General features: G+C 37.2%; 2 protein-coding genes across 8 annotated transcripts; both read left to right on the forward strand.

The window, feature by feature from the left end:
• Positions 1-20,169, forward strand: LOC135142695 (glutamic acid-rich protein-like). 7 transcript variants are annotated; one of them, XM_064074449.1, is made up of 7 exons: positions 1-73; positions 202-472; positions 3,291-3,447; positions 11,165-11,460; positions 11,517-11,711; positions 11,761-12,171; positions 18,519-20,169. In XM_064074449.1, exons 2-7 carry the CDS (start codon positions 332-334, stop codon positions 19,842-19,844), a joined length of 2,526 nt encoding a protein of 841 aa, XP_063930519.1. In that variant the 5' UTR covers positions 1-73; positions 202-331; the 3' UTR covers positions 19,845-20,169. The 7 variants fall into 7 exon arrangements, with proteins under 7 accessions (XP_063930519.1, XP_063930514.1, XP_063930516.1 ...); XM_064074444.1 differs by lacking the exons at positions 1-73; positions 202-472; positions 3,291-3,447 and adding exons at positions 3,584-3,799; positions 10,563-10,943; XM_064074446.1 differs by lacking the exons at positions 1-73; positions 202-472; positions 3,291-3,447 and adding exons at positions 3,584-3,799; positions 10,563-10,943 and having other exon boundaries at positions 11,761-12,156.
• A 306-nt stretch (positions 20,170-20,475) lies between these two features.
• Positions 20,476-24,039, forward strand: LOC135142587 (lysosomal cholesterol signaling protein). The gene is made up of 9 exons (XM_064074317.1): positions 20,476-20,562; positions 20,627-20,830; positions 20,883-21,270; positions 21,319-21,760; positions 21,811-21,976; positions 22,025-22,264; positions 22,318-22,666; positions 22,740-23,239; positions 23,289-24,039. Exons 3-9 carry the CDS (start codon positions 20,889-20,891, stop codon positions 23,781-23,783), a joined length of 2,574 nt encoding a protein of 857 aa, XP_063930387.1. The 5' UTR covers positions 20,476-20,562; positions 20,627-20,830; positions 20,883-20,888; the 3' UTR covers positions 23,784-24,039.
• Positions 24,040-27,582: the final 3,543 nt, after the last annotated feature.

Here is a 27,582-nt window from a genome sequence, read left to right on the forward strand (position 1 = left end):
TGACGCAAGCATTTTCCGGAATTTTCCAAAATATCCCCGCGGGAGAGCGCCCCATCGCCGCCTCCGCATTCAGGTAACCCGCAGCCACCTTTCTCGCGCGCTTTCCATCATTTTCCACGCGAAAACCCGCCGACATTGCGACGAAAATCAAATTCAACAAAACGGCAACTTTATTGATCTGCGGACATGTTCTATATTTAGGTCCCCGGCCGATGAGCGGTTCCCAAACGGAGGGGCGGAGCGGAGCCGGATAGACACAACGCGAAGGCGGCTGTGACGGGAACGACGCTGCGCCCTCTAGCGACAGGTGACGCGAGTGCGGGGACAAAGGATGGAGGACCAAGTGGAGGTTATCAAGTCGAATAAGGGGGGAATGAAGGTCATACATAAGGGGTACATGTACACGGTGCACAAAAAGAGGCAGTGCGGAGGGATCAGATGGCGCTGCGCGCAGAGGAGTCTACACTGTAAGGTAATTCAAGACTTTTGACAACTTGTATACACAGTTTTGTGGGTTTTTTTCGTTTCTGGACGAGGAAAATGGCAAGATTTTGATATATTTGTGACTTTCTTCTAAAACTAACCTCAAAATGAAATTTTTCAGATTTATTTTTAGCCAAATTGTAAACTAGGGAATTAAAAGTAAGTCTCCTGAAAATGACATTCGATTATTAGATCAGTGAGTTTTTATTATTAACAATAATAATAAAACCACCCACACCACCCAGTATTATTCGGTACATAAACTACGAAGTAGAACAATGAAGTGATCAATGTGTATTAATAAGGATTATCACATTTACATATCAAAAATAACCAAGTGCTATACGCGATGCACAAAGCTACTGCGCATGCGCATTAACGAACTACTTGATTTAGAAAAAACATTCTGCTGACGTATGGGACTCGATTCTGTGATTTTATTTAGTATTGATTGGTCGCTGAGTGAGGTTATGTTGCTTAATTATTAAAACTTGATAGTTCTAATGGTGCTTAAGTGTAAATATCAGTGTGGTTTTCGAGATAACAGGGGGCTATAAAGAGAGTGCGATAAGTGAAAACTTTACACACTGTGAAGTGGAAGCAGAGGCAATCTTTTACGAAACCTTTGATTTTTTAACAACCTGTGCAGAACTGAACGCTTTTAGAGACGCCACTGCGCAGCCGGCGTTGCCAGATTGATTTAGGTATATCCAGACTTTGACTACACATTGTACATAATTTTGTTTCTTTTGTCATTTTTGGATTTCATGTAGGTATTTCAAAATTTCAAAATCAGATTTTAAAGTAACTTATTTATTTTTAGAAAAAATACTCCTGAAAGTGACATTAGATCCCTAAGTTGGTGAGTGTTCATTGCCAATATAAAAACGACAAAAATAAAAGAGCATTAGAAGCACCATGTTCTATATGCGACGAACAAAGCTACTGCGCATGCGCACTGCTGATTATATCGCTGAATTAATGGTGCTAACGGACTACTTGATTTCGAAGAGTGCAATGTGTTTATGTGTCCATCACTAGAGTTAGTGATTTTATTTGATTTTCAGTGGTTCCTGAGTGAGGTTATGTTGCTTAAATATTAAAATTTGATTTCTAGTTATTCTATGTATGCAGAAAACACATATAGGATAAATAGAGATGTTAAAAACTATTTTTTATTAAATAAGTTATTTTTTTTTTGTTAATTGTAAATAAGCAGTTAAAATATAGTTTTTTCCGTAAATTAGCAAGTATTTGTTGTTTAATAGAGTCAAGGTTTCCTTAAAAACTCAAAAAAATTTGCGGTGGCGCCTTCTTTGGAATTAAATTTGAACTAACTGGGCAACAATGAACACTTCAAAAACATGCTATCATAACCTCAAAAATATGAATATAAATTAGAATACATAATTTTGTTGATGTGTTTTAGGATACAATTTTACATTTATATTTTATGCTACAGTTGTCAGAGTTGTCAGCATGGAATTGTTAATATTATTGATCAAAGAAATTTATGAAAAATAAATTTATTTCATTAATTTGTAGGTATACTGTTCTAAAATTTCAAAATTTCTGCTTTTTCCAACAATAACATCAATCATATCAAACATCTGAAAAAGGTAATAAAAAAAAAATGAACACAAAAACACATCTCATGTTTTAAAACAATAAAAACAAACAATTATTCATAAATATCTCTAGTGATAAAAGAATACTTTACATCACTATGAATTTTAAGTAGAAATAACTTCTCACGGTACCTGTGATTTCTTGACAACCTGCGCAGGACTAAACGGTTTGAAGAAAGCAATTGCGCAAGCGGTGTTGCCATATCGATTTAAGTAATTCACTAATTCCAATTCAGCAATTTTAGCAAGAATGTTAAATATAATATATCACCTGCCCGCCCTCTATTTTCTTAGGGGGTATGTCATTTGCCAAAATCAGTTTTATCTTAACAAGTACTAGCCCCACCCACCCGCCCTCTATTTTCTTAGGAAGTATATCATCTGCAAAAATCAGTCTTATCTTAGCAAGTACTAACCCCGCCCATCCATCCACGCTTTTCTCATTCTATGGACCAATTTTATTTCTGTTCAGTATGGGATTCACTTTCTATCCGAGCAGATAAAATGAATCAGTGAAATGGAGACGGGGTGGGTGGGCGGGGTAAATTGTATGTTCTTGTGTTAGACGAAACCTTAATTCACTTGTTTTGACATATTGACAATGTTGCAATACCAGTAGTACCTAATTCGCAAGAAAGAAAACAAATCGATACAATTTTTAATCAAGATATAAATTCACACTTTACTGGAAATAAGTTAAATTAAAGATAATTTTGCAAACCAAAGTAATCTAAACTCAAAAAGTGAGTGAATCAATAGTAATTTTCAGTGGAATATTTCTGTATAAACAGAAGAGAAAGAACTTTCACACTCAATACAATAATTGACACACAAATGGTAGATTTTTCCTGCAATGAATTATTTTTCAGTGCTACAGATTCATTAGTTGCATTTTTTATGAAGATTTGACAAAATTTAACCCAAAACAGGTTTTTCCCCCGAATTTGAATTTGTGCGGCGTTGCCAGCTGCTTTTTTCAAGTTAATCGCAGCGTTTGAGTTTTGTTTGATGTCATTTGTGGGTCTTCAACCGGTCTTAATTCGAACACCTCGTCGTTCCCACCTTGGTTTTCCCTTTTCGCACTGCTGTGGCCATTGGCCGGCGGGCGCGTTGCCATGGCAGCCCGTTCAAACCCGCCAATCCGCTCCTTGCCACGTTGTAAGTGGGCGTGTGTTCCAGGGCAGCATCTCCACCGGCGCCGACGGTCCGCCCAAGGTCAACATGCCGCACAACCACCTGCCCGACCTCCACTCCGTGGCCTTGGCCCGGGGGCGGCAGGCCGACGATCTCGCCCCCATCAGCCAGTTTCTCGACGTGAAGTTCGAGGAAGACCCAGGTTCGAAATTCCCGCTTTTCCGCATGCCTTAGGTAGAGCCCACTAATTTTAATATTAATACCGGCGAGGGTTGTATAATCGTCGATCGATTGATTGGGGGATGATAGTTTTAAATTTTTAACGTGATTGTGGCGCCGGCACAACTTTTGAGAGCCGCAGACACGACGTGTTTGCGTCTCGTATATTTACCTCCAGCCGAGACAAGTGTCTGTTCGGTTTTTTCGCGGGTAAAACGGGCGAAACCGCGCGGTTTTCGGTGGAAATAAGGGCGAGTGACAGGGGGTGAAAGGGCGAGTCGGTTTACGTGGGGGATCAAGAGCGCCGTGGATGACAAGTGTCACGGGAACGCATGGTAAGGTTAGGTCGAGCTGGGTATTCCTTTGCCACGGGGGGTGTTTGCGGTGGTCCCGGGGGTAGTTTCGGGGGTGTCAGGCGTATTTGGCATTGTTTGTGTTGTTGGAATGCGTGGTGCTGGACTGTTTGGGTACTGCTGGTTTTGTTAATGTCGAGGCTAGCTTGGATCTAGTCGGCGTGTGCTGGTGGAATTTTCTCGAAATTTGGTTAGTTTGAGGTGGTTGCTGATGGTACGCGGGCCCGAATGGGACGGTTCTAGGCCACTCCGGGTGGTTTCGTTGATGGAGGCCGCGTTTTTGCCCGTCTTTCGCTTCAGTGCTAAACAAAATGGCCGATTGGTCGCTCCCCAGGAAGCCTCGCAAGAGCAACTTTTCCACCGATGAAGTAGACGTCCTTGTGGACTCGGTTAAGGCCCACTATAACGTCCTCTACGGCAAATTCGCCAAAAGGGCCACCAACAGATGGATCAGGCAGAAAGCGTGGATGGACATTTTGAAAAAAGTCAACGGCGTCAGCATCGAGAAGCGAACGTTACAAGAAGTTAAAAACAAGTGGAAGAAGTGTCAGTACGCGATGAAGGAGAAAGTGAGCAAGGGGGGCCTGGCGGACGACCCGGGCGAGAGTTCGTGGGACGACATGGGTAGGTTTTTGAGAAATTTTTGCGGCTGGCCGGGTTTGTTTACACTACGTTTGGGAGTCGCTGGTTTCCGAATGGATGACACTGTTGACGTTTGACGTGGCGCGAGATTTGAGAGTTTGTTTGTATGGATGCAGTTTAATTGGCCATTCATTTTTCAGTAGGGCGATGATCGATTGATGGCGCGGGGGCGGGACGTACTGTGCCGGCGAAAGTAATTACACGCTTTTTTTCAATGTTTTATTCATCGTGGACGCTGTGGAAATTGATGAAATTGGAGTTCACTGTTAAGTTGGTTGCATACTAACGGGCGTAATGGATGCGATTGTGCGATACATACCATGGGCGTAGGCGGAGGGAGCATGATGGAACACCCAATATTTATTAATCATTTAAGCCTTCACGAATTTAATATTACTATTATTATTAATGAAGGCTATTGATAAAAAATGGTGAGATTGTTGACTAGCCATTAACCAACAATCTTTTTTCAATGATTGAATTCTAAAATGATAATTAAATGATGCAGGCAAATATACATTTTATGTTCTCTCATTTCAAAGTCCAACATTTACACATTACAACCAAAACAAAACGATAAATATGTTTATTTTCAAACGTCATATAATTGACTTGTAATTGAAGTTGTTGCCGGGGTTTAAGTCCCGTTTCTACGAGCTTTATTAAATTTAGTACCGTCTTCATTTTCCGCAATTATAAATATTCTCTGCATTTTTGATTTACATGATTTAATAGATACAAGAAATTCTGAATTCTGATTCAGATGTTTAAGACTCCAATCTTGAAGGTGTGTTTTTTCGAGTTTCAAAAGTCTTTTCTTAATGTTTTAGCCACTCCAAAAATTTGTGAATTAATTCGTCGTTATGAAGAGGCTGTTGGAAGCGTCAGATATGAATTTTCGAATGTGCTCTTCCTCTCTTCCTCAGTATTTTGGAACAAAGTGTGACCCTCAGGTTTTCTCATGAGAAACATGTTTAATTTATGAGACTTACAGATGTCAATATTTTTTTCAGATTTAAGGTGGATTTTAGTATTAAGTATTTTAATCATAGGCTGCTTATTAAGTCTCTTTCTGCAACTTCAGAAAAATAAGTTTGTTAAGTGTGGAACTAAAATTCTAGAACTTTTAGAATCTCAAAATTCTTGATATCTCTAAATTATAGAACTCCATAGATTTCTGAACTTCTATAATCACTATGGCTTCTGAAAGTACTCCAAATTATCATAATCTTTCAAATTTTTAACACCTCAAATTTGGCTGAATTTATGAAATTACCATAAACTCTTCGAAACTGGAGAATTTCTGAAATATGTAAAAAAGTCCAAGAATGTACGAAGCTCTTGTTTCCGTCCTTTTTGAAATCTTTAAAATGTTCAGATTTTCCAAAATGTTCGGAATTTTAGAATTCTTACACCTCCAAATTCCTGAAGTCTCTAGATCATAGAACCCTGTAAATTCTTGAAGTAATAAATTTCCTACGATACTTAAAATTGTGAAATTTGAATTTTTTTAAAACGTCGAAAACTGTAGAATCTCTTGAATATTTAAATATTTTGAAGATTTTAATTTTCTGCCTTTTCCAAAAAAAAAACAAAAATTCAATTTTTCAAAAATTGTTGAAAATTGTACGCTTAAATTTTTCCAGAATCTTCGAATCCAAATTAACAAAATCTTTCAAATTTTTAACACCTCAAATTTGGCCCAATTTATGAAATTACCAAACTGTAGAATTTCTAAAATATGTATGTAAAAACTTCAAAATATCCAACGTGTATAACTAAAAATTCAAAAATCTCCATAGTAGCCAAAATTTCGAAAATTTAAAAAAATTAGAAGTCCGAGAATTTACAGAAGCTCATGTTATGTACTCTTTGATATCATGAAAGTCTTTAGATTTTCTAAAATCTCCAGAATTTTAGAATTTTTGGACTTCGAAATTCTTGAAATTTCTAATTCATACATACAACCCTGTAAATTCTTGAAGTAATAAAGTTTTTAAGATACTTACAATTGTGAAATTCTAATTTTTCTTAAGACGTTCAAAACTGTAGAATTTCTTGAATATTTAAATATTGAGAACATTATAATTTTCTGCCAATTCCAAAATTATAAAATTTTTCAAACTTCTACTCTTAAATATTTCCAGGATTTTCGAATCCAAATTAACAAAGTCTTACAAATTTTTAACCCCCTCAAATTTGGCCGAATTTATGAAATTACTAAAGACTCTTCGAAACTGTAGAATTTCTGAAATATGTAAAATTGCAGCAATTTTGAAAACTTCGAAATATCCAACGTGTTTGAAATATCTGAAAATTCAAAAATCTCCAGAGTAGTCAAAAGTTTCAAAATTTTAAAAATTTGAAAGTCCAAGAATTTACAGAATCTCTTGTCTGTCCTCTCTGAAGTCTTAAAAATATTAAAATTTTTCATAATGTCCAGAATTTTGGAATTTTTAGACTCGAAATTCTTGAAATCACTAGACCAAAGAACCCTCTAAATTCTTGAAATAATAAAGTTTCGAAGAAAATTAAAAATGTGAAATTCTAAATTTATGAAGACATTCAAAGCTGCAGAATCTCTTGAATATTTAAATATTTAGAAGATTTTAACCTTCTGCCATTTGCAAAATTATTAAATTTTTCAAAAATGCTTGAAAATTCTCCGCTTAAATATTTCCAGAATCTTTAAATTAACAAAATCTTTCAAATTTTTAACACCTCAAATTTGGCCGGATTTATGAAATTATCGAAGACTTCGATATTGTAGTAGAATTTCTGAAATATGTAAATTTGCAGATATTTTAAAAACTTCGAAATGTCCAACGTGTTTGAAATATCTGAAAATTAAAAATCTCCAGAGTAGCTAGAATTTCGAAAATTTCAAAAGATTGAATGTCCAAGAATTTACAGAAACTCTTGTTCTGACTTCTCTTAAATGTTTAAAATGTTAAAATTTTTCAAAATCTACAGAATTTTAGAATTTCTAGACCTCGAAATTCTTGAGATCTCTAGATCCCTGTAAATGCTTGAAGTAATATAGTTTTTAAGATACTTAAAATTATGAAATTCTAATTTTTTTAAAACGTCAAAAATTGTAGAATGTCTTGAATATTTAAATGTTTAGAACATTTTAATTTATATTTTTCAAAAATTTTTGAAAATTCTGAACTGAAATATTTCCACAATCTTTGAATCCAAATTACCAAAATCCTTCAATTTTTAACACCTCAAATTTGGGTGAATTTATGAAATTACTAAAGACTCTTCGAAACTGTAGAATTTCTGAAATATGTGAATTTACAGAAATTTTGAAAACTTCGAAATATCCAACGTTTTTGAAATATCTGAAAATTCAAAAATCTCCAGAGTAGCCAGAATTTAGAAAATTTCAAAAAATGAAAGTCCAAGAATGAACCGAAGCTCTTGTTTCTGTCCTTTTTGAAATCTTTAAAATGTTTAGATTTTCCAAAATGTCCGGAATTTTAGAATTTTTAGAGCTTCAAATTCTTGAAGTCTTTAGATCATTGAACCCTCCATATTCTTGAAGTAATAAATTTTCTACGATACTTAAAATTGTGAAATGCTGAATTTTTTAAGACGTCGAAAACTGTAGAATCTCGTGAATATTTAAATATTTAAATATTTTGAAGATTTTAATTTTCTGCCTTTTCCAAAAAAAAAAAAATTAAATTTTTCAAAAATTTTTCAAACTTCTACTCTTAAATATTTGCAGGATTTTCGAATCCAAATTAACAAAATCTTTAAAATTTTTAACCTCCTGAAATTTGGCCGAATTTATGAAATTACTAAAGACTCTTCGAAACTGTAGAATTTCTGAAATATGTAAAATTGCAGAAATTTTGAAAACTTGTTTGAAATATCTGAAAATTAAAAAATCTCCAGAGTACTCAAAATTTTCAAAATTTCAAAAATTTGAAAGTCCAAGAATTTACAGAATCTCTTGTCTGTCCTCTCTGAAGTCTTAAAAATATTAAAATTTTTCATAATGTCCAGAATTTTGGAATTTTTAGACTCGAAATTCTTGAAATCACTAGACCAAAGAACTCTCTAAATTCTTGAAATAATAAAGTTTCTAAGAAAATTAAAATTGTGAATTCTAAATTTATGAAGACGTTCAAAACTGCAGAATCTCTTGAATATTTAAATATTTCGAAGATTTTAATTTTCCGCCATTTGCCAAATTATTAAATTTTTCAAAAATGCTTGAAAATTCTACGCATAAATATTTCCAGAATCTTTGAATCCAAATTAACAAAATCTTTCAAATTTTTAACACTTCAAATTTGGCCGGATTTATGAAATTACCAAAGACTTCGATACTGTGGTAGAATTTCTGAAATATGTAAATTTGCAGATATTTTAAAAACTTCGAAATGTCCAACGTGTTTGTAATATCTAGAGAGCGGATTTCTGTCGGGCTAGACAAGGCCAAACTCGGTACGGCTCGTACGGGATGGGAATTTATTCCAGTTACCGGCTGCACTTCGTTTATTTGAGATTAGAATAACGCTGCTTCGTTGCACTCTGCCCGACAGAAATCCGCTGTCTAGTAATATCTGAAAATTCAAAAATCTCCAGGGTAGCTAGAATTTCGAAAATTTCAAAAAATTGAAAGTCCAAGAATTTACAGAAGCTCTTGTTTTGTCCTCTTTGAAATCTTTAAAATGTTTAGGTACACCAAAATGTCCAGAATTTTAGAATTTTTTGACCTGTAAATTCTTGAAGTAATATAGTTTCTAAGATACTTAAAATTATGAAATTCTAAATTTTTTAAAACGTCCAAAATTGTAGAATCTCTTGAATATTCAAGTGTTTAGAACATTTTAATTTTCTGTCGTTTCGAAAATTTAAATTTTTCAAAAATTTTTGAAAATTCTGAAAAATATTTCCATAATCTTCGAATCCAAATTACCAAAATCCTTCAAATTTTTAACGCCTCAAATTTGGCTGAATTTATGGAATTACCAAAGACTTCTCGAAACTGTAGAATTTTTGAATTATGTAAATTTACAGAAATTTTGGAAACTTTGAAATATCCAACGTGTTTGAAATCTGAAAATTAAATCTCCAGGGCAGCGAGAATTTCCTAAATTTCAAAAAATCAAAAATCCAAGAATTTGTAGAGCCTGTTATGTTTTCTATGAAGTATTTAAAATATTAAAATTTTTCAAAATGTCCAGAATTTTTGAACCAAAATCATTAAATTTTTTACAATTCTTAAAAATTCTACACTTGAATATTTCCAGAATCTTCAAAATTTTGAATACATTAAAGTGTCTGTTATTCATAGAAGCTCTATAGTTAGTCACGAGAATTAAGTACCCAGAATCTAAAATTCTGCAGTTTCCTCAAACTCTTCAAAACTCTAGATTTGTTTGCATTTCAAAAATTTCTACAATCTTTAGAATTTTGTGAATCTCTAAAATTCTATAATATTGTTACGTTGGAAGGGTTTTTAAAATCGGCGTAGGTTAAACTGAACAAATTATTTCTCAATAACTCGAATTTACACGACTGATTGCACAGCGATTATGTATAAAATAAATCCGGCGCAACTTGACTGTAATTCCCGACGCTGGCCTCTATTTAAATCTATACGTTCCTCTCGATGGATCGAGAACGCCGCTTCGAGGCTTTTCTGGGCCCCGCAATCGAGACTTCCGGTAACCCGCTCCAGACTTGTCTTTATGGAACGGCCCATAGGCGTCGTAGGCCTAGTGTTGGCAACCTGTCATAAATTATCAGTAGTCTTCAATATCAACTTACGATGGTTTTATGACTGTAATTGTCTATTTCTGGTTCCACTTAGGGCAAAAAATGGCGCCTAATTCAGACTGCCTGTTATCTAGCGTTCCATCTTAAACGTGTATGTTTGGTTGCATATACTCGAGTAAACAACTTTACTTTAATTGAAAATTAATGCATCATTTCTGAGTAAATTATTAATAATACTAGTAATAGACAAGTTCCAATCAAGCTCCGCCCGCCACGCTCTTGTCATATCACCCCCCATCTCTGGCAAAGAAATACCCCCCGCCTGGCCTCTTACCCCGCCCCTTTCTAACTCCTCCCTCGACAGTAGCCCCGCCCAGCATGCGCCGTAAAAACCGCTACACCCGCCACCTGTACAACGCGTACGACCTCGACCTAAAAAAGTCGGTGGTCATCTTCGCCGAGGAGAATGGCAACAAAGAGGCGCAGGCGCGTTACGGCATCAGCGAGGCGAACATCCGCCGGTGGCGCCGCCTAAAGAACGACATTTTCGGTAAACCGCACGACTACGACCGCGGCAAGCTGCGTTCGCGCAAACGCGTCAATTACAATTACAAAGTCGAGAAAGTCAGCTGCGACAGCGTGGAACAGGAGAGTCAAAGTAGCGTTGGTGAGTCGACAGGGCGCAGGCAAGCTTATGGGCCGGTCGGAGCAGGAGGGGCCGGTAAAGCGGAGGTTGGAAGTTCACGTATGTACAGGGTGATCCGCGGAATTGGGCGCCAGTAGGTGAAACGACTTTTTTTAATTTGTTTTCTTTCAATTATTGCGAGCCCTCCTGAGTACCTGAGCAGGAAAGGCGAAATTCGTTTCACCGAGTCCTGACCCCAAACCCGCGGTCAGCCCACACCCTGCTCTGACCGAGGTGCTAAATCCGGCCGGAACACGGTGTGTTGAATGGACTTGTCGTAGATTCGATGCCGTTGCAAGAGAGGCTGAGTAAGGTGGCGGCGCAGGAGAAGATGGCGGCGGGGGCGGCGGGGCCGTTGAAGAGCCAGCCGCTGTCGCCCACCAAGCTGAAGGTGACGCGGCAGAGCCCCAAGGCCAAGCAGGTGGAGCCGCCGCAGAGTCCGGTCAACGAGGAGATGTGTCTGAGGTGGAATAGTCACCATAGCAACATGCAGACGGCGTTCCCGAATATTCTGAGCAAGGAGCAGTACGTGGACGTGACGCTAGCGGCGGAGGGGAAGACGCTTAAGTGCCATAGGGTAAAACCCGACTTAACACACACCTATCACTTTTTTTACATTATTATTTCTTGTAGCTTATTCTTTCATCGTGTAGTCCGTACTTCGAGGAGATCCTAAGCGGGATTAGCCCCTTCCAGCACCCCGTTCTCTTCATGCGAGACATACCGTTCTGGATTTTGAAATCTTTGTGTGATTTTATGTACGCTGGGGAAGTACACATTTTTCAAAACAAGCTCGAAGAGCTGTTGACGGTCGCAGAAGCGCTGAAAGTAACCATTCGTCAATGTTCGTGTCTTGTCGTAATCGAATACGTTCCAGATTAAAGGTTTGGCAGGTAAATCCACGCCGCCAGAAAACCAAGAGGAGAATCCGCAGAAGAGTGAGAATAACAACTCAAATAATAATAGTAGTACTAATAACAAGGAGAAGAAGAAGCAGCCGCAAGAAAAAGAAAAAACGCAACAACAGCCTCCTTTGAAAAAGAATCCCGTTTTTACACAAACCAATAATTTCGAATCGACTAGTCACGACTATGACGATGATCTCTTGGATCCGCTAGATCTGTTGGAACCTCTGTATGAAGAGGCAGCTGAAGAGAAGAAGCCGGCCAGTACTGTGGTGAAGCCGAAGGAGAATAAGTATCAGTATCAACCTATGAAGAAGCCGTTTACGAGGAGGCTGCGGAAGAGGAAGTACTCGGAGCAGAGAGAGCCCGTGAGTAGAACTTCTGTAAGGTCTTTATACATATTTTCTACTTTTTTTACCTTAAGTTTAATATACCGGGCATTTTTTTTAAATTTGTGATCTAGTTACCCAAGAATTTGAAAAACGTCCATTGTGATGAATTTGCAACATAATGTGCAACTTCCTGATTTCCTCTTACTACTACCAGTCTCACGAAATTTTATCACTTAACTGAGTAAAATTGAAAACAAAGTACAGTTTACGTTGTTAAGACGCGAGATTGTAGGCAACCCAACACAACACAACACAAGTCGTATGTTCTAAGATACGACCTATGTAATAGAGACAACTAGATCACAAGTTAAAAAATCACACGGTATTATTTCTACACACCTATGATTATGCCTTGGTGGCAGAATAGACGATATTTGTAAATAGTTGTTTTATTTTGAATTTGAAAGATTTTGTCATTTTTTGTAATGAAAAAAATAATTAGCAGCCGAACTTAAAATTTAAATCTTAATTATTATTTTTCGTCTAAAAGAAAATAAAATCAATCCCTAAAATAGCGACGTTGGTGGGTGGGGCTAATTTTAACTTCTTATGTTTTAGAATTTGCTATATATTTAAACTAATATGATTTAGTAATTCCTTAAGATGAAAGTGTTATTTGTTCAGCAAATATTGTCACTACTAATTAATTACGTCGATTTATACTTTAGGCTTCATAAAATTATTGTAAAAAAGCAATGAGAGAGTACGTAGACATAAGAAGGAAAAAATTAGCCCGGCCCACTCACCCCTTCTTCATGTGAACGACTAATTTCATTAGTGTGAGATGAAACGTAACAAAGTAAACCTAAAATAAAATTAAAATTAGCTAATCTTAATTTAATTTTATATTCTGCTATTTAAACTTCCATGATTTGGGTAATTCTAGAACATGAAAATTTTACTTATTCATTAAATATTTTTAAAACTGTGTATTAACGTTAATTTATATTTGGGAATTAAAAAAATAATTCGTTAAAAAAATAATTTGCCGGGTGGGCGGGGCTAATTGCAGTTACTTACAAAGGGTGTTAGCTCCACCCACCCGTCCTATCTCTATCTATTTCCATGACTCATTTTATTGCCTTTGAGAAGAGAGGTTATTTTAACACATGTTGTGGTCTAGTAGAATTTGCCCCGCCCAGTCGGCAAATTTATTTGCACGGATTATGTATTGACAAATAGAAAATCATTTTAAAAATGTATAAGGGGAGAGTAAACTTAGCCCCGCCCACCCACCCCTTCTTCTTGTGAACGACTAATTTTATTGCTGTGAGATGAAACGTGGATTTTACATTACCAAATAGTAGAATTTAAGATGAAAACCACAAAGTAAATCTAAAATAAAATTAAGATTAGCTAACTAACCTTAATTTTATTTGATCAAGAACATGAAAATTTTATTTATTCACGAAATATTTTCAAAGCTGTGCATTAATGTTAGTTAATATTTTAGAATTACAAACAATCATTCGTTAAAAAACAAAATGGGCGGGTGGGCGGGACTAACTGCAGTTACTTGCAAAGAATGTTAGCTCCACCCACCCGTCCTATCTCTATTTCTATGACTCATTTTATTTCCTTTGAGAAGAGAGGTGTATCTTTTTTAACAAAGGGTGTGGTCTAAGGTAAGAATAAGTAGAATTAGCTTCACCCTATGGCAAATTTATTTGCATGGATTATCTATTGATAAATAGAAATTCATTTTAAAAATGCATAAGAACAGGGTAAAATTAGCCCCGCCCACCCACCCCTTCTTCATGAGAACGACTAATTTTATTGTTGTAAGATGAAACGTGGATTTTACATTAGCAAATAGTAGAATTTAAGATGAAAGTCACAAAATGAACCTAAAATAAAATCAAGCGTAGCTAATTTGAATTTTATTTTATATTCTATCTACATGATTTGAGTAATTCTAGAATATGAAAATTTTATTTATTCACTAAATATTTTCAAAGCGTTGTGTTAATGTTGGTTAATATTTTAAAATTACAAAAAATCATTCGTCAAAGAATAAAATGGGCGGGTGGGCGGGGCTAACTGCAGTTACTTTCAAAGAATGTTAGCTCCACCCACCCGCTCTACCTCTATCTATTTCCATGACTCATTTTTTACCTTTGAGAAGAGAGGTTATTTTAACAAAGGTTGTGGTCTAGTAGAATTAGCCCCGCCCACTCGACAAATTTATTTGCAGGATTATGTATTGATAAATAGAAAATCATAAAATGTATAAGGAGAGAGTAAAATTAGCCCCGCCCACCCACCCCTTCTTCATGTGAACGACTAATTTTATTACTGTGAGATGAAACGTGGATTTTACATCGGCCAATAGTAGTCTTAAGATGAAAATCACAAAATAAACCTAAAATAAAATTAAGATTAGCTAATTTAAACTTCCATGATTTGGGTAATTCAAGAACATGAAAACTTTACTTATTCATTAAATATTTTTGAAAGTGTGTATTAATGTTAATTAATATTTTAGAATGAAAAAAAAATCCTTCAAAAAATAAAATGGGCGGGTGGAAACGTAGATTTTGCATTGGCAAATCGTGAAGTCTAAGATGAAAACCACAAAATAAACCCTAAAATAAAATTAAGGTTAGCAAATCCTAATTTTATTTTATATTCTATTTAAACTTACATGATTTGAGTAATTCTAGAATATGAAAATTTTATTTATTCACTAAATATGTTCTAAGCCGTGTGTTAATGTTAGTTCATATTTTAGAATAAAAAAAATAATTCGTTACAAAATAAACTGGGCGGTGGGCGGGGTTAATTTCAGTTACTTGCAAAGGATGTTAGCTCCACCCACCGGCCACGAGTCATGTATTGATAAATAGAAATTCATTTTAAAAAAGTATAAGGAAAAAGGTAAAATGAGCCCCGCCCACCCACCCCTTGTTCATGTGAATGACTAATTTTATTGCTGTAAGATGGAACGTGGATTTTATATTGGCAAATAGTAGAGTCTGAGATGAAAACCACAAAATAAAGCTAACATTAGCTAATCTTCATTTTATTTTATATTCTGCTATTTATATTTCCATGATTTGGGTAATTCTAGAACATTAAAATGTTATTTGTTCATTAAATATTTTTAAAACCTTGTAATAATTAATGTTAACTAAAATGTTAGAATTACAAAAAATCATTCGTTAAAAGCAAAATGGGTGGGTGGGCGGGGCTAATTGCAGTTACTTGCAAACGATGTTAGCTCCACCCACCCGCCCTATCTATCTATTTCAATAACTCATTTTATTACCTTGGAGAAGAGAGGTATATCTTATTTTAACAAAGGGTGTGCCCTAAGATAAAAATACGTAGAATTAGCCCCGCCCACTTTGCAAATTTATTTGCACTAATTATGTATTGACAAATAGAAATTAATTTTAAAATGTTATAAGGAAGAGGGTAAAATTAGCCCCACCCACCTCCCACCCTTTCTTCATGTAAACGACTAATTTTATTATTGTGAGATGAGACGTGGATTTTGCATTGGCAAATCGTGAAGTCTAAGATGAAAACCACAAAATAAACCCTAAAATAAAATTAAGATTAACGAATCTTAATTCTATTTTATATTCTATTTAAACTTACATGATTTTGAGTAATTCTACAATATGAAAATTTTATTTATTCACTAATTATGTTCTAAACCGTGTGTTAATGTTAGTTAATATTTTAGAACTAAAAAAAGTAATTCGTTACAAAATAAAATGGGCCGTTGGGCGAGGTTAATTTCAGTTACTTGCAAAGGATGTTAGCTCCACTCACCCGCCCTATCTTTATTTCCATGATTCATTTTATTTCCTTCGAGAAGAGAGGCGTATCTTCTTATTTTAGCAAAGGGTGTGGTCTAAGGTAAAAATAAGTAGAGTTAGCCCCTCCCACTCGACAAATTTATTTGCACGGATTATGCATTGATAACTAGAAATTCATTTTAAAAAAATATAAGGAAGAAGGTAAAATTAGCCCCGCCCACCCACCCATTCTTCATGTGAACGACTAATTTTATTATTGTGATATGAAACGTGGATTTTGCATTGGCAAATCGTGAAGTCCAAGATGTAAACCATAAAATAAACCCTAAAATAACATTAAAATTATCTAATCTTAATTTTATTTTATATTCGGCTATTTAAACTTCGATGATTTGGGTAATTATAGAATATGAAAATTTTATTTATTCACTAAATATTTTCAAAACCGTGTATTAATGTTAATTAATATTTTAGAATTAAAAAAAAAACATTCGTCAAAGAATAAAATGGGTGGATGGGCGGGGCTAATTGCAGTTACTTGCAGAGGATCTTAGCTACCCCCACCCGCCCTGCCTCTATCTATTTCCATAATTCATTTTATTACCTTCGAAAAGAGAAGTGTATCTTATTGTAACAAAGGGTGTGGTCTAAGGTTAAAATAAGTAGCATTAGCCCCTCCCACTCGGCACATTTATTTGCACGAATCATGTATTGTTAAATAGAAATTCATTTTAAAAAGGTATAAGGAGTTTTCATGCTGAAAGATGAAAACCACAAAATAAATCTTAAAATAAAATTAACATTAGCTAATCTTGATTTTATTTTATATCCTGCTATTTAAACTTACATGATTTGGGTAATTCTAGAACATGAAAGCTTTATTTATTCATTAAATATTTTTAACAGCGTGTATTAATTAATGCTAATTAATATTTTAAAATTAAAAAAAAAACATTTGTTAAAAAATAAAATGGGCAGGTGGGCGGGGCTAGTCGCAGTTAGTTACCCACCCTGTCTCTATTTCCATGACACATTTTATTTTCTTCGAGAACAGAGGTGTATGTTATTTTAACAAAGGGTATGGTCTAAGGAAAAATAAATAGAATTATCCGCGCCCACTCGGTAAATTTATTTGCACGGATTATGCATTGACGCATGGAAATTCATTTTAAAAGAACATAATTAAGAAAGTAAAATTAGCCCCGCCCACCCACCCCTTCTTCATGCGAACGACTAATTTAATTACTGTGAGATGAAACGTGGATTTTACATTGGCAAATATGTAGTAGCGCCTAAGATGAAAAAATTGCAATCGATCCCGCCCACTCGTTATTTCACACTTTTAATAACCGATTTTATTGGCCGTAAAATGAAAAACAAATAGTAGAACGTAAGTGACTTTTATATTAATGATAATAGAGTATTGTTATGTTTTAGAGGTGAGGGAAGTAGTTTCCTCGTATTCCACTCCATTAACTCCAATAGAAACTGTGTATTTTTTTGTACACGCAAATTTTATTCATTCTTTAAATATCTTTAAAATATTTTTTTAAGTAAATTTATATTTGAGAATTAAAAACAATAAATAATTCGGCAAAAAACGAATTCGAATTGGGCGGGTGGGCGGAGCTAATAATAACTTTTTTTATTTTAGATTCTACTATTTAAACATGATTTAAGTAATTCTAGAACATGCAATTTTTATTTATTCATTAAATATCTTCAAAATAATTTATTTATGTTCATTTATATTTTACAGTTAAAGAAATCATTCATTAAATAAAAATGGGCGGGTGGACGGGGCTAATTGTAATCTTTCGTTTACGAAGAAATAAAGTGAATCCTTGAAACAAAAGAGAGGCATTTGGGTGGTGCTAATTTTAACTTTTTATTTTAGATTCTATTTAAGCTAACATGATTTAGTGGTGATTCCAGAACATGTAAATTTGATTTATTTGTGAAAAATAACTTCACTACCATTTACTTACGTAAATTGATGTTTCAGAGTTAAAATAACTTATTATGAAAGAGAAAACGCGAGGGTGGGTAAGACTAATTGCTATAATACTACTAATATGAAATAAAATGAATCCCTCAACGTGGATGATGGATAATTTAATGATTTTAGAACATGAAATACATATTTCAAAAATGTTAAAATTAAAAAAAAGCTTCAAATATTTTATTCATACTCTTAATATATTTAATTGCAATTATTTACAAAGGAGGTTAGTTCCACCCACCTATCAGTGACTCACTTGTTCCCTCCAAATCGAAAGATATGTTTTATGTTGATAAAGATCACAGTTTAAGCTAGAAATAAGCTAGTTAACACGCTCATTAAATGAAAATTAGCCCCGTCCACCCACCGCTTCGTCTTTCAAATGACTAATTCTACTGGCTTTGAAATGAAACGTTTATTTTATATTGGCGGATTTCATCAGTTAAATAAAAGGCGGATCTTACATTGATTTTTTTCTGTTCTTGACAGGAACTGACTGCACTATTATGCAATTTCTTTTTAAGTTAAATCTCATTGCTTACTATACCTTACCCTAATCTCACTTTCAGTCCCCTCCGCCCGTCTTCTCTTTCCGCAAGGGCACCAGATCCCGGCCCAACGTGAAAATCCCCAAGTACTACCACAGCGACTACAGCAACCCCACCAAGCCCGCGTCCAACGCTCAAACCGACCCCCTCCTCGACGTCGATGAGATCAAAACCGAGCCCATCGACGTCGAAGACAACCTGATCGTCTACAGCGACGAGGACCATTACATGGAGAACTCCCTGGAGCCGGCCAACTGCGACAGCCCCATCATAATAACGAGCACAAAACCGGCTGTCCCCCCTCAACCCGACAAGTTCAAAAAAATCAAACTCTCCAAGCCGATCATAACCGAAGTGCACACGATCGAGGAGTCGAACACGACCGCCGGCGGCTTGGAGGTGATCAAAATCACCGTCCAGCAGCCGGAGGAGTTGAACAAGAAGGTGGACAGAGGGGACGAGGGCGACCCGTTGCTGGGGGTGATCATAACGGAGAACGTGGAAGGGGTGGAAGAACCCGCGGTCGTCATGGAGACGGAGGAGGCACCGGCCGAGGTGGTCCGAGTCGCAGAGGACGGCCAGGTTGAGGAAGTGGAAGGGGGTCGAGAGGAGACTGAGACTGGGGAGGGGGTAGGAGAGAGTGGGACTGAGGAGGTAGCTAAGGAGGTTCCGGTGCCCGTACCGGAAATACCGGAAATAAAAATTGCTGATGTGAGTACGGTGGAAGAGGAGCAGCAGCCAGAGGGGGATGTGCAACAAGTGGAGGGGGTTGAGGTACAAGAGGGTGATCAGCAGGTTGATCAACCTGTGGAAGAGACTGAGCAGCAGAATGAGGTGCAACAGGAGACGGAAGAGGTCAATCAGCAGGAAGAGCAGCAGCCGGAAGAGGTCAATCAGCAAGAAGAGCCACATCCAGAAGAGGTCAATCAGCAGGAAGAGCAACAACCAGAAGAGGTCAATCAGCCGGAAGAACAGCAACCAGAAGTGGTTGAAGAGGTTACTCAAGAAGAGCCGGTGGAAGCGACTGATCAACCTCCAGAGGAGATTCCACAGCAAGAAGCAGAGGTTAATGAACATGTGGATGAACGTGTGGATGAACGTGTGGATGAAGGACTTCAAGAAATAGAAGGGATTGATCAGATTGATCAACCAATGGACGAGATGAGTGATCTTCAGCAACAATCATTGGAGGAGGTTGATCAGCTGGTGGAAACCGTCGAGCAGCAAATGGATGAGGACGATCCACAAGGAGGAATGACATCTCTAGATCACTTGGAGAAAGAAGCTATGAATGTAGTTAATGTAATCAATATGGAAAATCAAGCTGGACCGCCTGACATTGAATGATATCTCTCAGAATTAGGAATTGAGTTTTAATCCGTGGAGTCACTCCGTCTGATTAAAACTACTATCTGTACAAGAAACGAATGGTGGATAGTATGGGAAATGGCGCCCGATGGGAGGGTTTATGGTGCTCCCACTCTTCGTCCACAGTTCAAGCTTCATGTATAGATACGGTATTCCTAAAAGTGTTGTCACCTTGTAAATAAGATTTTGTTTTTATTTCAGCAAGAATGTGTATTACTTTGTTGTTTTATTTTATAGAATTTCAAAAAAAGTTCTTTTTATAATTGTAATTAGAGTGTAATAATATCGATAATGTTTACTGAAATGTGCTTTGTTTACCCGTTCTCCCGTAGGGTGGACTTCTCTCGAAATTTTTGTAATGTCAATTCAAGATGTGATACATGAATCTATTTGAGAATTTCACATAATAAAAAATACTAAAAGTGATTGGATTTTTCAAGTGATGGGTGTTCAGTGGTAATTTGGTGGAAATTCTGATCAATTGCTCTTCAGTAAAGAATTTTGATAGTGCAACAAAACTGCTCTTAAATCTACCACTATAAAGTAATTTCAATGTTAATTTTACAGCGCCATTGTGATTGGTAGTCACTGGTCAACAAATGTCAAGTATTGCAGAATCTTACTTGGTCGGCGGAAAATAACACAATAATGTTATGTAGTGCAATTATGAGTAAAAAAGTACTCCAAACTGAACTCTGTACGATATTTCCTAACTAAAGAACGAATAAATAGCCAAATTTGTCGATTTTATTGGTGTATAGGCAACCAGCAATACACTCACCTTGACATATGTCAAGTCATGTGCCCGAATTGTCAAACGTCATCGTTCCTTTCACTGGAACCGCAACAATGAGTGCTCCTGATAAAATTAATTAATAACAACACTACCAAAACCCGATAAAAAATGGGAAATTACCTTTTTCCTCGAATAGCCGCCAACCACTAATTAATCAACACATCCACAGGTATTGATTTTTACTCATTCACCAAACCCACACACAGCCGTCTCGATTTCAGTAAACAATGAACGACACCCTTGTGCAGGACCCCTCGGGGGCCAGCATCGAAAACCTGTATCCAGCTCTAACCAAATGTTTCGCCATCATCATCTGCGGCTACTTTGCAGGTCGTATGAACTTAATTTCAGAAACAGAAGCAAAAGGAATCAACACGTTCGTGGGCACTTTTTCCCTACCGTCGCTCATTTTTATGTCTTTGGCACAACTGGACCTGACTTCCGTGAACTGGTTGTTTTTGCTGTCCATTCTCATTTCAAAAAGTATTGTTTTTGTGGCGGTGATTGTGATTACGTTATTGGTTGGTCGACCGGTGAATTTAGGAAGGGCTGGAATTTTTGCGATTTTTTGTACCCAGAGTAACGATTTTGCGATTGGGTACCCTATTGGTGAGTTGTTTGTTTAGTTAGTTTTTTTGTTAATAAAGTGAGTTGTAGTGGCGGCCCTGTACAAAACTACACATCCGGATTATGCTTCATATTTGTATTTAATGGCGCCCATCAGTCTTGCCATCCTAAACCCCATTTCTTTTATTTTTATGGAAATCGGGCGCCGCAGGGCTGGCAACACGACTGATGTTTTAATGGACGGCGAATTGGCAACGTCTGACAGTATTCATAAACAAAGATTCAAGGTGGCTGTGTCTGTGGCTAAAAGCATTATTTTCAATCCTATAGTTTTTATGACAGTTTTGGGTATTCTGGGGAATTTGATTTTTAGACACACGATTCCTTGTTATCTAGGGGAAGTTCTAGATACTTTAGGGTCGGCTTTTTCGGCTAGTGCTTTATTTTTATTGGGGCTACGCATGGTGGGCAAAGTCCACCAACTACGTGGAGCCACTCTTGTAGTTCCTGGAATTTTAATAATGGTCAAACTGTACGTTCTACAAATTTTCTAAAAAAAAAAAATTTAATTGTGGATTTTAGAATCGTTCTCCCTCTAGTCACTAGGGAAGTCGTCAGCGTGATCCACGCTGGCTACAATGCAAGCGAAACGGTAGATCTGAGTACTTACGGGTTCCTTTATGGTACTTTCCCATCAGCGCCTACTGTGTTTGTTTTTGCGACGCAGTATGCCATAGACATCGATTTAGTAAGTCTTTGACTAACTGTTGAAATTATAATCAACAACAAAATGTAGATCGCTAGTGCTATGGTCGCTTGCACTTTCATCAGCGCCCCCTTGATGTTTGTATCCGCAAAAATGATAACCTTGACGAAAACCGATCCTTCTGAGTACATCAAGCAACTAGATTCGTTTACGCTAGATGTCAGTATTGTAGCCACCATTACTTGTTGTTGGGTGATTTTCGTCTTTATACTGACAAAGAAAATCTCTAGGTTACCCCACAAGGTCACTGCTTGTCTAGTCATATCGCAGGTGAGACTAAGCGAGCAACACGTCCTGAGTAGTAGTTTATATTTTTGTTTTAGCTTGTTAGTTGTCTTGGGGCCATTTTGTGGAATACTCTGGAACAAAAAGAGGGTTGGGCGGGATTTTTCCAATCATCCCTGTTTATTACAGGGGTGTACAGTTCACGGCTGTGGACCACAATCTTGGCCATCACTTTGTTATTTTTACAGTGTAGAAGTTTATGCTACGTTTTAAAACTACAACCGTTATTTTTTATTGTTGGTTGGGGAGTTCCCCTAACTGTGACTGTGGTATTATTGTTACTTGAAACGAAGACGAGTTTACCACTTGATAAAAGAAACCCGAATTTCGTATATGGTACGCCGCAGGCGATTATCGCAATCGCGTTGTTGGTGTTGTGCTTCATAGGTAAGTTAACATCAATCAGATCAATTTATCATTAAATTGAATTTTTACTAACACTTTTATTGCTACGTTTTAGTAACCGTCGGTTGCTTGATCCTACAACAGCGCCACCACCGCCGCTTTACCCGCTACCTAGATCTAGCTCAAGACGTTTCGTCCGAGCAAGAACCTTCACCTTCGAGCAGCACCGAGGTTGAAACCAACATAGAAAGTCCCAACCCCGGTACAAGCTCCGACAGCGGTATAAGTCCCGGTAAAAGTAACCTCTGTGGAGCCTTACCCACGATCAACGAAGGCTGCTGCGAGGAAAGTCCGGTCGTCGACATCGAAGACCTTTTCGTCGGTACCTCCAGCGACATCAAGAATCTCCTTCCGGCGATCGACAACGAAGGCCTTTGTCCGTCGCGGTTCGGCTGTCAAGGCCCGAAGCGGCGCCAATGCCAGGGCATTGTGCGCCAGTACCAGGAACAAATCGACGACGATCTCGAATACATCGAAGAGGAGCCGGAATCGCACGAACCCCAATTTTTGAGACACACGGTGTTGTTGATCTTGTTGTTGTGTTCCATGTTTGTGGTAAGTCATTTATGCGTAACTTTTTTTCGAATAAAAATGACGGTCACAGGGTCTGGCTCTGTCCATCTGGACCCTCGTCATGGAACAAATCTCTGGAATCTACGTCGAGTTGTCCTTCCTCGACGCGACTCTCAACTTCGGTCAAAGTATCATAGTTTTCGGTATTTTCGGTCTGGATTTGAAAGAAGTGGCCTTGCCGCTGCTGAAACTGCGCCGTTTGATTTGGTACGGTGCCAATACCTTGGTGCTGCCATCCTGGCACGAACTAACCCCAGAAACACGCCATATCTGCGACCAGTTCGTCACCCACCATTTACAGAGTTGTCGAAGTTCTATAGCTTCTGACAAAAGATGGCGCATCAAGGTTTACAGGAACGTGTTTACTGGTCACCAGTTTGTGGACTGGTTGATCGAGGTGGGTCTGGCCCGGGACCGAGGCGAGGCCGTGAATTACGCACGGCATTTGATCGAAGGGAAAGTCTTGAAGCACATTAACGGGGTTTATCATTTCTATGATAGGAATCTGTTGTATAGTTTTGTTTAAGCTTGATTGTTGATTATGTTAAGGCCAAAGAGTATTTTTGTAACGGGTTATTGAGTGTGTTTGTGTGGAATATGTGTAAAAAGTGTGTTGTATGGCGCCAATGCCGGGCTAGAGATTATTTTATTTTTAATATTGTTTGTATTGAGTGATACGACTGTAGCACTACTATAGGCGAATTCGGTTAAGTCTCCAAAAGACAATATTTATAAGTAAATATGTGTGATTGTTGCAAATAAAGCGATGTCAGTCGTGAAAACGACGTGTGTGGTTAGTGGTTTTTAGGTTTTCAGGGATTTTTACGTCGCAGGTAAGTTGCAAATAAACTCGAAAATACTGGGCTGAGATTTATACACCAAAATCAGAAAAATTTAGAAAAATCTTCAGCATCTTGTACGTCGAAACTATGTTTAGAAGTCCCAGCGATAAGTTTTTTCAAGAAATTCTCCAAGCGATTTCAATTTCTGTTATCAAAATGTATTTAATTTTCTTCGTATCTATTGGTGTATCGTCAAAGTTGGTAAAACTCTTCTCGTGCAACACTGATGATATTTTTAGTGTTTTCGTAAATCTTCTGCAGCAGAGGCGTGACGATTTTCATGATTTCGGACTCGATTTCCTAGTTAATGGTGTCATGTGAGCTACCAGTGAGGGCACTGTCAGAGTTTGGGAAAAAGTGTCTTGATAATTTCTTAAGTCGTTCGTCTACAACCCAGATACAAATTTCTCTGATCACTATGTCCACTGTTGTGGTCAGAGTAGCATTAATGTCAGTAATCTCCGAAAACGGTAGATTTGAAGTGGAATAGTTATTGGTAGACGTTTTCCGACAAAGAGGATACTTTCATTACCACATTAAACTCGACTTCGACCATCATTTCGCCAACATCGTTATTACAACTTCCTCCTTTCAAGCCATAATCAAGTTGGGCCGCAAAATTTTTGACGTAGTTGAAGATGTCATCCAATTCAAGTGTAAGATGAAAAATGGAAGACAATAACACGACCACCGATTTGCCCATTTCCTCTTCCAGCAAATTTAGACATTGTGGCACGAGTTTCCTAAACAGTCTTTCGAGTAACCCTTTCGCCAGAAGCTTTTTAACAGCTTCCACTATGAATTTTCTGTTCGTAGTTTGAAGTTTGAGCATGAACGGTTTGCGATTCTTGATGGAAATGTTCAAACGCTGCTTAAACTCCTCTAAAATCCTATCGGAAATTTCCTTCCACAAAAACTTCTTCGTTATGTCTAACACTTCTGGTGGACTTTTCAAGCTCTTGTCTTACTGTCAAGCAAAGTTCGTGCCGCTATTCAAAACTTCTTTTACTAGAGGTCCAACGAATTTGGACATTGCCATACAAACGTCGAAAATTATATCTTCCACGTAGTTATCTTCATTTCCAAGATGGAGACGAGCCTCAAGATCAAACACAAACTTGTCAACGTACAAAATAAACTGCGTTAAGTCGAGGCCCGCTCGAATTGCGGTAAATAACATTCGGAAGCGTGTGTACCATTTTGCAGGCTTTGACAAAGTTGCTGAAGGAACACCAAAATCTTGTTTCTTTCGGTGTTCATTACAATATTCACAATTGCTACGATTTCTTCGGACGGATTTGTGCGCAACTTTTCCTTCAAAGATTCGTTAGCATTTAACTTTTTTCTCAAAGAATTCTCGAAAAATTTCACCAGTTCGTTGGCATGCGATTCTTCAAATTCTGTTATTAAAATGTTTTTAATTTTCTCCGTATCTATTGGCGCATCATCAAAGTTGGTAGAATTAACTTTTTGTACAACACCGATGATGTTTTTAGTGTTTTCGTACATCTTCTGCAGCAGAGGCTTGACGATTTTCATGATTTCGGACTCGACTTCATCGATAATGGTGTCAACGTCGTTGTTATGTGAGCCACCAGTGAGGGCATTTTCGATAGCTTGGGCAAAAGTATCTTGATAATTTCTTAAGTCGTTCAAGTGGATACTGAGGTCAAAACTCAAGCTCAGTATTGCAACACCAGACTTACCGAATTCTCTATGGAAAGAGACTAATACTTCCGGAGCAAGCGTCGTCAGAAGTCTTTCAAACAAACTTTTCTTCAAAACATCGGTAAATTCTTTTTTGATATCAATGTAGTACGATATACGAAGTTTCTCCATTAATATATATCTCACTTTTCCTTATAGATCTGCGAAGATTTCTTTTAAATGCTTCGATTATCTTCGGTTGGAGTAAGTTCCAGACAAAATTGATTACTCTCGAAAACTTATCAGAAGTGCTCACAGTCACACCTGTATTGTTTCTTTGGAAAAACAGCTGTTCCAGGAGAGGTTCGACTGATTTCATTAGTTTTAAACAAATGTGTTCAATAATTTCATCAGTGTTGTTGTTTTCGTTTCCACCTTGTAGACGTTTTTCCAGAGAGAGCGCAAACTGGCCGATGTACACAGAAACCCCTGACATTTTAAAAATTGTTTCTAGACTTTCACTCAGTAGCTTTGTTTTTGACATACCTTCGAGTGTTTCGTACAGTTGGTAGAACGACTGTAGAATCTTGACGTTGTCATTGCTTAGCATTTCGCTTACTGTAGTATTAATTTCGTCTAAAGGCGTTGTTCGAAGCTTCTCCACCAAACTCGCCAATTTTTTACACTCAGAAATGAGCATCTTTGTTACAAGTTGGAAAAAATTTCCTCGAAATTCGTACATTAAAACATCGACCATGTTCGCGGCAATGGTGGGCAAATTGTCGACGATATCTTCAATACGAAAACTGTCCACACTCTGGACCGCCGAAACTATGTCTAGGGTTCCAGCGATAACTTCCTCCAGCAAAGGCAAAAGAAAATCCACCATCTTTGAAGAAATCATTTCAATAATATCCTCGACTTGTTTGTCGTAACAGTCACCTCTGAGAGCTGATTCCAAATCTGCTGCAAACTTGCTACTACATGTAACAAACTTGTAGGTACAGATGGTGACACTAAATCCAGAACTAACAACCCGACGTACGGGCACGACTTCCAATGACTTTAAAACGGCAAACGCGATCTGGAACTGTGCAATTCCATGGTCCCTTTGCAACTGATCGAGCACAGCAAAGATTGCCGCCTGCTCTGTCGTCCGAAGCTTCTCCATCAACTCTGAACGGCCTTTAATTGACTCCTTCAAGGCTCTCTTCATCTCGGATCGGAGTTTGTCCAGGATTTTTGCCGACATTTGCTCCATCACGAAATTTTCCGCAGTTGAAATGATCAGTTCTTTATTGAAACGCAGTTTTCTTGCGGTAGAAACGACCTTCTCTACGTTGTTATAACACTCCTTCAAGAAAGCGATAATTTTTGCAGCCACTTTCCCGCACACTTCTTCGATAATTTGGTCGACGTTGTTGTTTGCAGTTCCATCATGGTCCAGAAGCTTCTCAAGATTCTAAGCAAAGTTTTCAGCGTAGTTCAGAAAACTCTGCAAATTGGTGATTGCTGCAGCTGAAGATAAAATTTGGTTGAAAGGCACAACATCAAACTTTTCTGACAGTTTTGAGTAAATTGTGCCCACCACAGTCTTAAACTCGGTTCCGTTTAACAGTTCCTCTACTGCCTTGTTTATGTCGTTTCTTGGTGATGTGAGAAGTTTCAACCGTAAATCGTTGTTTTTATTAACCGAGTTTTGTAGTTCTTTCATAATTCCATTAAAAAGCTTCTCAAAAACTTGATTTTCTATGGGTTTTACAACGTTGTTGTAAAGAGCAGAGTGTTTCACGATTTTCATGCCGGTTTTCATCGTGAAGTCCAAAAGTAGTTCGA

The sequence above is a fragment of the Zophobas morio genome, unplaced genomic scaffold, assembly GCF_036711695.1.
Source record: "Zophobas morio isolate AGI-343-1 ecotype UQ-CSIRO unplaced genomic scaffold, CSIRO_AGI_Zmor_V1 ptg000049l, whole genome shotgun sequence".
NCBI lineage: Eukaryota > Metazoa > Arthropoda > Insecta > Coleoptera > Tenebrionidae > Zophobas > Zophobas morio.

Coding starts and splice junctions, on each gene's coding strand:
- LOC135142587 (XM_064074317.1), top strand. CDS start 20,889: ATGAACGACACCCTTGTGCAGGACCCCTCGGGGGCCAGCATCGAAAAC. Junction 21,271..21,318: donor TGCGATTGGGTACCCTATTG/GTGAGTTGTTTG, acceptor AGTGAGTTGTAG/TGGCGGCCCTGTACAAAACT. Junction 23,240..23,288: donor TGTTGTGTTCCATGTTTGTG/GTAAGTCATTTA, acceptor TGACGGTCACAG/GGTCTGGCTCTGTCCATCTG.
- LOC135142695 (XM_064074444.1), top strand. CDS start 3,775: ATGACAAGTGTCACGGGAACGCATG. Junction 10,944..11,164: donor AGCGGAGGTTGGAAGTTCAC/GTATGTACAGGG, acceptor GACTTGTCGTAG/ATTCGATGCCGTTGCAAGAG. Junction 11,461..11,516: donor AGACGCTTAAGTGCCATAGG/GTAAAACCCGAC, acceptor TATTTCTTGTAG/CTTATTCTTTCATCGTGTAG.